General features: G+C 38.5%; 1 protein-coding gene across 1 annotated transcript in view; it reads right to left on the bottom strand.

Moving 5' to 3' along the window:
• Window positions 1–9,896, bottom strand: part of nbeaa (neurobeachin a) — an 849,844-nt gene that overhangs the window by 680,011 nt on the left and 159,937 nt on the right. The window contains exons 12-13 of the mRNA XM_043692709.1: window positions 9,534–9,686; window positions 6,365–6,533 (exon numbers count right to left, since the gene is read on the bottom strand). Of these exons, the coding sequence (XP_043548644.1) occupies window positions 6,365–6,533; window positions 9,534–9,686 (322 nt within the window). The remainder of the gene's footprint in view (window positions 1–6,364; window positions 6,534–9,533; window positions 9,687–9,896) is intronic.

Genomic DNA, 9,896 nt, shown 5'->3' with positions numbered 1-9,896 from the left:
TATGGGCATTTAAGCGGGCATTGGATAGGCATATGGAGGATAGTGGGCTAGTGTAGGTTAGGTGGGCTTGGATCGGTGCAACATCGAGGGCCAAAGGGCCTGTACTGCGCTGTATTTTTCTATGTTCTATGTTCTAAGCCATTATATCCGATTAAAGATGTGGCATCCAGAATTTTTCTGCGTATTCCAGACTCTGGTCTAACCAGAGTCTTGTAAATCTACAGCATAATGTCTACTTTCATGTACTACAGATATCCAGACAAAGGCCACATTCTTAATGCATGTTTGATTTTTTTTGGAGACATTTCATTATAACTAAATGATCAGTGTATATAAAACCCAAATCTCTGGATCACATTGCTTGCAACATCTCACCATTTAATAAGTACTCTGTCCTCCCCCTTTAACATCAAAATTGGATAGCCTAATTTGTCTTTCCGCTAAAGTTTTGGCTATTCACGTAATCTCTTAATATCTTTTCATAATGTTTTGATCTACCCTGCTTACAGTGCCACCCGTACAAAACACTGAAAAGAATCAAGACTGATTTGACGAACTTCTATTCTAATGTTGATTAGTTCTCTTTATCTTTAAAGAATACATTCTTTGTAATTACTATTCTAGCTCCGATTTATGGTAGTGACCAATTTCTAATAAGATGCTTCTCAGCATTTACTTGTTTACTTGTTCCAGCTGCTAACCACTTAGTTTGTCATCAACTTACTTTCTTCATTTCTTTCAGTCATCTTGGCTCATCCTTTTTACATTAATTATCATGCTATCCAACAGGATCTGTAGACTATGCTGTGGTAGCCAATAGCTCCGGGACATCATTAAAGATCACCCCTTTCACCAATTGGCCTCCTAATTTGGCAACCTTCTGTGCTTCTTTTATCACAACTTCTATACCAATGTCAAAGAGAAATGGTGTTACTAGATAGCTTGTCTCAGCCCATACCCAATTACAACAGGCACAGTTTTACTAAATAGTGCCCTGATTTAGCAGTCTGCCCCATGTACAGTGCTGCAATTCGTATTTAGCCTTTCTAAGCAATCTGATTACCTACAATTCTTTCAACAGCTTTGACTAGTTTTAGGTGTTTGTAATTCTGTGGTAGCACCCCATCTCTGGTCCAGAAGGTCCAGTTTTAAGTCCCAGATGCCACAGAGAGGTTTCATAACATGGCCAAACAACTCAATTCTAAATGGCTCCTTGAATCTTTAACAATTGTGTGCGTGTGTGTGCGTGCGCACGAAGCTATCCACATTCGCCCAATTTTGCACTTCAGTATTCCTGATTCTAATCTCTAATCACTGCTAGCTGTGGCTTCTGCTACCTCAGCTCTGAACTCTGCAATTACTGTCCTAAACTTTTCTACCTCTCTACCTCACTTTCGCCCTAAAAGATTTGCTCTTTGGCCAAGTTGTTGGCCATTTGCCCTAACATTTCCTTATATGATTTGGTCTCTGAATTTTATTTCAGAATACTATTGTCAAGGGCTGTGGAATCTTTTATTTCATCAAAGGAACTATAAAAATACAAGCTGCTGTTGCTAACAAGGAAAGGTTGTCCCTTCAAGTAGCGGAAAAGTAGGTTTCCTCCTTTGATTCCTTCTACTACTCATTTTTTCTGCATTGTCGCCACAGCATTCATCATTTGCAATGCTTAAAAAAACTTCTTTACTTTCAACATTTATCTGTTTAAAAAGTCTGTGCCCTCCTTCATCCCACATATACATCTGTCATTAATTCTTTCCAATTAATACTGGGCAAAGTCACCTTTCATTCCATCAAAACTGGTTAATTTCAAAATCAACATCTTTCAGCTATAACTCTTCTGGCCAGGATACTGCATTATTTTACAAATATTAACCTAACTACAGTTCATTTGCTTTTCTTGCTTAATTTTGTAAGACCAAGTTTACGACTGCAATCTTCCTTACTGAACATGGAACATACTGATTACCGACACGAATCAAAGTTCGCCTTTTAATTCTGCTCATAAATCTTTGTCTTACCACAGTCTGAGATCATCGTCTCCAATAATTATTTTGTTAGTACTGTGGGCATTTCATATCAAAAGACTTCAACCTTCAATTCAGATTTTACCCACACAGTTCATACAATGAACCTTTGTGATTTTTATATGCAGTAATTATGAAGGCTTTTGTCAACTATATCATTTTATCAATCCTTTTCAGAACAATAATCAGTGAAAATTCCACGGTTCAGCTCAATTGGCACCACAGGAGAAAGAGAAAGCATCTTACTGGTGAATGCATATTTCAAGTTCCTTATAAGGTTATTTTAGGAAAGTCAAAATATCTAAGAATATGATTTGTCATATTTTCAGTATTTCCTATTCCTTTACAGTTACAAACTATATGTCTGTCCAAACTTACAAACAGCCTTTTCATCTTCATTGTTTTTAAACCAAAATATAACCAATTTAATACAATAGAATTAAGAGTGCAGCAGAACGTATGAACAAGTTAATTTGGATAATATGATACTAATTTGAAGAATGTGATAAGTTCATCGCTTTTATTTTTCAATGCTCTATAAATAAGCAATTGTGTCTTGGAACCCAAAGCAAAGATAAACCTGGTAACTACTAAAACCACACCTTCGACTGAACCATTCTGAAACACATTTTTGCATTCGTTACAATATATGCAGTCCCAGGTTTGAAGACTGATCTAAAAACAGCTCTATTCTCAGCACTCTCTTGACTTACATTTGTAACTTCAATTTTTAACTTCTATTTGAATTTCAAGCTTTCCATTACTACTCCTGTTAAGCTCTACATAAACTTCAAGATGGTACCTCATCGTTCAATGCTCCAAAGTACAGAAGAGGCATATAGAAAACTGGGCAGAGTTTTACTTCCAGGTCACTATGAAGCCATCTTGCTAAAAATGCATGCACGGTCATCAGGTGCAGAAAGGACGTCCTTGGCATCGATGCCCCACAGTCGAATAGCCCACCGATACTCACCGTATAGGCTCACACATGAAGAATAGACCCTTGGGTGAGGTACCGGAGGGCTGCTGGTGCCTGTGGAACCATACCCCAGCATGAGTCACCACCTTCAGGAGAGGAGAGAAGGGGAGAAAATTGGGAAAAAAAATTCTTTAGCTTTACTCTGTGTCAACATCGAAGAGTAAAGTCTCACCATGTGACGACTACACATGAATCACAGGCAGTGCATTAGCACATGTAGGCTTGCCTCAACAAAAATCTTTCAGAAGTTTTAGATCCAACCCTACCAATCACTCAACCCTACCTGCCAACACTTGAAAATGAGTTGAACCAGATCACTGGATAAATAAGGTTAACAGCTTGTAATAAGATGACCTTTCGTCTTAACATGATGGAAGAAAATCACCCATTGATTGCGGAACAGTAGAAAAAATGTGTCATGGATGTCAGCTGATCAGACTATCTCCACCCTACCAGCTGAGGAAGTCTTTGTGACAGCTTTATTGAGAGACAAAAGTCAAAGGAATTGCGCATAATAAGTAAATCACGAATCAGTAACACTTGAACACAATACAACTCTAATCAATCATTGATATTAAAATAAGCCATTGCAAGCTTATTTCAGCACATAGACTCAGTCATGGAGAACACACATGATCAAGTTATGTTCAGTGACTTTGGAAATGTTACTCTTCAGCTTGTAGTTTGAAATCAATATCTGTCAAGAATGACATAATTCTGGCAAACACTTTTTCATTCAATTACAGGTACTACATTTCATGCCCAGAGCAGAATGTACAAAATCAAATTGACTAGAAAATCAAGTTTTTAATGGTGCTGATTGAGGAATAAATGTTAGCTATAACTTCAGGGATACGTTTTCTGCTGTTCATCAAAATAATGTTGTGGGATCTTTTAAGTCCACCTGAGACAGCAATGGGGCCAGTTTAACATCTCATCAAAAACATGGAACATCTGAACGTGCAGTATTCCTTAATAATCACGAAGTGTCAGCCAACATTTCTGTATCCAAGTCTCTGGGGTGGGACTTAACCTTTGTGTCAGAACCCAGAGTTAAGACTACTACCAACTTAGCCACAGTTAACTCATCATAAGTTTACGCTTTATTAAATTGCTCTTTAAAATGAGCTATGGGCTGATCCTTTCAGTTCCTAGCAAAACCAGTTTCCTGAATATGATTTAAATTGGATGTTCTGCATGCTAAATGATGGGAAACTGTTTGCTGAATGTTCCCACCTCCAGTTCCATGTGTTCATAAAGCTCCTATCTGTCTCATTCACGTTTCCACTGCTTACCCCAATATCTACTGGGGACATTAACAGTATGCAAAATGGAGAGGGGTCAGTTGAGATGGATAACTGCTCAACAATTTCTTTCCTTTTGACATTCTGCTTCTGACATTGCTCCATTTATTCATTTCTCATGGACAATTGCTAGAAATAATATTTTGTAAGCTCCTGGAGAATTTAAACCAAAGGGAAATATTTTCAAATTCACTTCACATCACTTAGCTATTTTGTTGTCACGAGTTCAAAACTATAAATGGCCTAAAACCACTAATCAAAAGCCAATATGGATGATTTCATACCAAAATCATATCACATGATGTGTTAGTTTCTTATTGACTATATTAGAATAGATTTTTCAAGCCTCTTTCTTTCCAGGTGATTCACGTTTTGAGTGCATTTCTAGCTCTCAGTCAGCACCTGTCATGCTAATTAAAAATGTTATAATAGACTGCAACAATCACTTATATATAGAAATAAACAGAAGCTCACAGTTACAAAACAACGTTCTAAACCTGCTCATGCTTATGTCATCCTAACAGCAACTTGTAATTTGCATTATGCCTTTAATGTTGTAAATGTTTTGGGGACCGGGTGCCAAAATGGTAAGGTAACTTGGACTGATAATCCAAAGAGGAGAAAGTGAGGTCTGCATTCCTGAAGAAGGGCCTGTGCCCGAAACGTCGAATCTCCTGTTCCCCGAATCTCCTGTTCCCTGGATGCTGCCTGACCTGCTGTGCTGTACCAGCAATAAAGTTTCAACTGATAATCCAAAGACTCAGTCTTATATTCTAGAGACACTGATTCAAATCCATGAATTAATGAATCTAGAATTAAGAACTAAACTCAATAATGGTGATCATGAAACTATCAATAATGTTGTAAAAACCCATCTGGTTCACCCATGCTTTTTTCAGGAGGCCATCTGCCATCCTTACCTGGACTAACTTACATGTGACTCTAGACTCACAGCAATGTGGTTGACTCAAATGTCCTCTGAAAAGGCCTAGCAAACTTTTCAGTTGTGGTAATTAGGGATGGGCAACACCTGTGCCGTGAAGACCAGATTCCATTGAAGAATATATATAGTGCTTCATGAGCATTATCAAACAGAACTTGACATCAAGCCACACAAGGAGATGTTCGAACAGGTGACCAAGCACTTGGTCAAAGAGGCATCTTAAAGGAAGGAGAAAATGCAAACAGGCATGGAGGTTTAGGGAAGACATTTCAAACATTAAGCTCGGCAGGTCAGCCACCAATTGTGGAACATGAAAAGTCAGAATATGCAAGAGGCCAGAACTGAAGGATTGCAGAGATCTTAAACAGTTTTAGGATGTTATAAAAGCAGTGAGCATAAGCCATGGAAGACTTGAAAACAAGAATAAAAATTCAAAAATCAAAGCATTGCCAGAAAGGGAACCAAACATACACCAGAAACAATGTGATGGGCATGGAGCATGTTCAGCTTGAAGCAACAGAGGTCTGGATGAACACAAGTTTACAAATGGCGCAAAGTCACAGACTGGCCAAAAATATTAGAATCATTGGACCTCGAGTAATAAAGACTTTGCTGAGAACTTAATTAACAGAAAAACAGTGACAATAGAAATGTTTTAAAATTAGGTTTCTTTGGCATTTTCACTACAAGTATTCCTACTAAATTGATGCAAGTCAGATTCACTTCATAAAAATATTAGTAACTCAATTTTGTTAACATAAACTTTCATTGCAAAAGAGGTTCAAGGGGCTAAATGGACTACTCCACTTCCTATGTTCACATACTTCAGATGATTTTTAAAAAAAGTAAATTTTCCATATCAACATTTACTTGTGTTTACAGGAAACTCTCTTATTGATGTTAAAATATCTTTCATTATGTTGAAAGTAAATCTAAGTTGCACTTCATAGCTGTTTCATTAAGTACATTCCAATTGTTGATCCAAATAAGAGAGAGTGATCAAGTATGTTCAGTTGGAACCAACAATATTAGAATTTTGGAGAAGCAAAATGAAACATTTCGGTTTACTGCAATGACTGTAATGTTCATAAAAAAAGTTTCATATGATTCTTACCTTGCCCTTTGGAAGATATGCCACTGCAATCAGATGGATTAATTACCCAGTAGTAATATTTGAGAGTATGCATTAATTGCAGCACAGTGCCTACTCTACGTATAGTACTGTATATAGTAGCAGTGCCAATGAATTCAGCAGACAAGTACGTATAAAGTGAAAGCTGCACCTGGAAATTAAACATAAAAGGTTATTTTACAACTGTTGGTATGGGATTAAAATGACAGACAAAACTTTACTCTCCATTTTACTCCTACTTTGGTGCCTCTGTTCTCAGCCTTGTGTAGTATTTCAAAGAGGTTCAAACCAAGTTAAAGGACCAGTACCTCATGTGTCAATCAGGTATTTTGCAGCTTTCTGGGTTCAATATTAATTTCAACAATGTAAATCTGTATGTTTTGCCCTCATTCAGTTTCCTTTAATTTGCAAATTTTGGTTCTACTCACAGGTTTCCTATTTTAGTAACTTTTGGGCAGCAGCTACGAATGATCATGTCTTCTGCAGTTTCTCTAGAATGTAGAACAGTACAGCACAGGAACAGGCCATTCGGCCCACCCTGTCTGTGCCGACGATACCATTCTAAACTAATCCACTCTGCCTGCTCATGGTCCCTATCCTTCTATTCCTTGTCTGTGTATGTGTCTAAATGCTTCTTAAAACATTGCTATCGTATCTGCTTCTACCATCTCCCTTGGCAGCATATTCCAGGTGCCATCTATGTAAAAAGTGTCATCGCATATCTCCTTTTAAACTTCTTCGCTCCCACCTTAACTCTTTGCCCCCTCATATTTGACATTTCCAACTTAGGAAAAAGACTGACTATGGACCCTATCCACATCTCTCATGATTTTATATACTTCTGTCAATTCACCCCTCAGTTTACAATACTAGCGAAAACCATCCAAGTTTATCCAACCTCTCCTTACAGCTACTACATTCAAATCGAGGCAACATCCTGGTAAACTTCTTTTGCACCCTCACTAAAACTTCCATATCCTGAAATGTGGTGACCATAGATTTTGTTTCTTGACTGATCCAATTACTTCTACCTTTGGTTTTCACTACCAACCCTAGAGTTTTTTTAAAAAATCTGATTTCCAATCTTTAACAGGCCTTCCCTTTTGGTCTCTCTCATTTTCCCTCCTTTCAAACACTTAAATCTATCCAATTTCCAGCATCTTTGCTTTTTATTTCTGCTTGAAAATATCCTCGCATATTTATATGCATTTGCATAATTCCTTTAGTAGTGAAAGATTGCAACGTGCTTCACTGGATCATAGGCAGTTAAAAATTAACACCTCGGTAGACGGATACACTTAATTACACTTAATTGTTGAAAAGCTTTATAACAGAGGTACATTTTAAGGACCAATTAAAAGGAGAAGCACTAGGGTGGGATGAGTGATTGAGGGAGGAATGCCAGAGCTTATTGCTGAGATGGTTGAAGGAATAGATGCTAAAACACAAGAAGTGAAGGGATGGATAAATAGCTGGAGTTGGAGTCATCGTTTCTAAGGTTAGAACAAGGTATGAAGATAGGGGAATGAAACTATGGATGAGAATTTTTTTTTAATTTATAGGATGTGGGCATCACTGCAAGATCAGCACTTATTGCCATACTAGTTATCCTTGGGGAGGATGGTGGCGAGCTGCCTTCTTGAATTGCTGCAGTCCATGTTCAGTAGGTAGACCCACAATTCCAGTGGGGAGGAGGTTCTGCAGAGATGTCATGGAACTGAGATTTCTGACCTCCAACAATCACAACCATCTTCCTTTGAGCCTGTTATGACTCCAACCAGTGGACAGCTCCCTCTCCCCCACCCCACCCCCCGGTTCCTGTCAAGTCCAGTTTTGCTTGGGCTCCTCGATGTCACACTCCATTAAATGCAGCCTTAATGTAAACGGCAGTCACACTTCCCTCACCATTGGAATTTAGGTATTTTATTCATGTTTCAACCAAAGCAGTAATGAGGTAAGGAGCTGAGTGGCCTTGGCAGAACTCAAGATGTGTGAGCAAGTAGCTGCTTGATAGCACTGTTGATGACACCTTCTATCACTTTACTGCTAATGCAGGCAAAAGTTAACAATGGACTGTGTACAAGGATATGCTTTTTGTTACATGCTCAGGGTCATGACCACAATTAATAAATTAATGAAAGCACTGACACAAAGTAACAAGTTTGATCAATTCAGTGATATACATGCCTCAGTCAGAACGGACAAGTACATCAGAACACAGGAAGCACCCCTAAATTAAAAATAAATAGCTGAAGAGGTTTGTTGCATAAATATAAAGTAATGTAGGGACAAACCAGAGAAAAGCAGTTGCAAGCCCTTGTACTACTACAGACAGTGGGAAGAAAGGACCATCTGAACCCATAAACAGATTCCTGAAGAAGGGCTCATGCCCGAAACGTCGATTATCCTGCTCCTTGAATGTTGCCTGACCTGCTGTGCTTTTCCAGCAACACATTTTCAGCTCTGATCTCCAGCATCTGCAGTCCTCACTTTCTCCCATAAACAGATTGCCTTAATTTTTTAAATGTAACTTCTGTTGCTTAATAAATTATCCTGATTAAGTAGTTCCTTGCCCAAAATGTATTATTTCATATCTGCACCTCTTAACACAGTCTCACAACTCTGTGTTAAGGCTCACACATGACAAACGAGAGAGCTGAGGTCTCAGGTCTAAAACTCAACAAGCAATTTTGGGCGGCATGGTGGCACAGTGGTTAGCACTGCTGCCTCACAGCGCCTGAGACCCGGGTTCAATTCCCGCCTCAGGCGACTGACTGTGTGGAGTTTGCACGTTCTCCCCGTGTCTGCATGGGTTTCCTCCGGGTGCTCCGGTTTCCTCCCACAGTCCAAAGATGTGCAGGGTCAGGTGAATTGGCCATGCTAAATTGCCCGTAGTGTTAGGTAAGGGGTAAATGTAGGGGTATGGGTGGGTTTCACTTCGGCGGGTCGGTGTGGACTTGTTGGGCCGAAGGGCCTGTTTCCACACTGTAATGTAATCTAATCTAATGTAATCTAATCTAATCAATCAATTTCTCCATGCAGTGATTCAAGGAAGTTTTACTGACTATTAATCACAGGTTTAAAAAACACAGACAAGAGAAAGCATTTCTCTGCAAATACAAAGTTTCCAAATATTTATAAAAAACCATACCTTTGCAGGGGTATGAATCCAGATTGCAGGATTAAACAGGATGTGATCACACAACTGTTTTAATAAAGGTGCTCCATGGGTCAAACCATCCAGATATTTAGCAAAGGACAAAAACTGCTCCAGGACAGCTCGTGTAATATGAACTCTGGATGACTTTATGCAGAAAGAAGAAAAACCAGAAGATATAATAAATGATTGAATCTGCTTTTAAAATCATAATCGTTACCTCCTGAACATAAATTGTAACCTTTTGAAACATCATGATTTGGGTCAATGTGAAAATTTTCCACTGCTATGCCATTCAACATAACTATCTTGACAATATCTGCACATTAAGACAATCTTATTCACCAGCAAATATTT

This window comes from Chiloscyllium plagiosum, chromosome 6, assembly GCF_004010195.1.
Source record: "Chiloscyllium plagiosum isolate BGI_BamShark_2017 chromosome 6, ASM401019v2, whole genome shotgun sequence".
Taxonomy (NCBI): domain Eukaryota; kingdom Metazoa; phylum Chordata; class Chondrichthyes; order Orectolobiformes; family Hemiscylliidae; genus Chiloscyllium; species Chiloscyllium plagiosum.
This window is presented reverse-complemented; position numbering and strand designations above follow the sequence as displayed.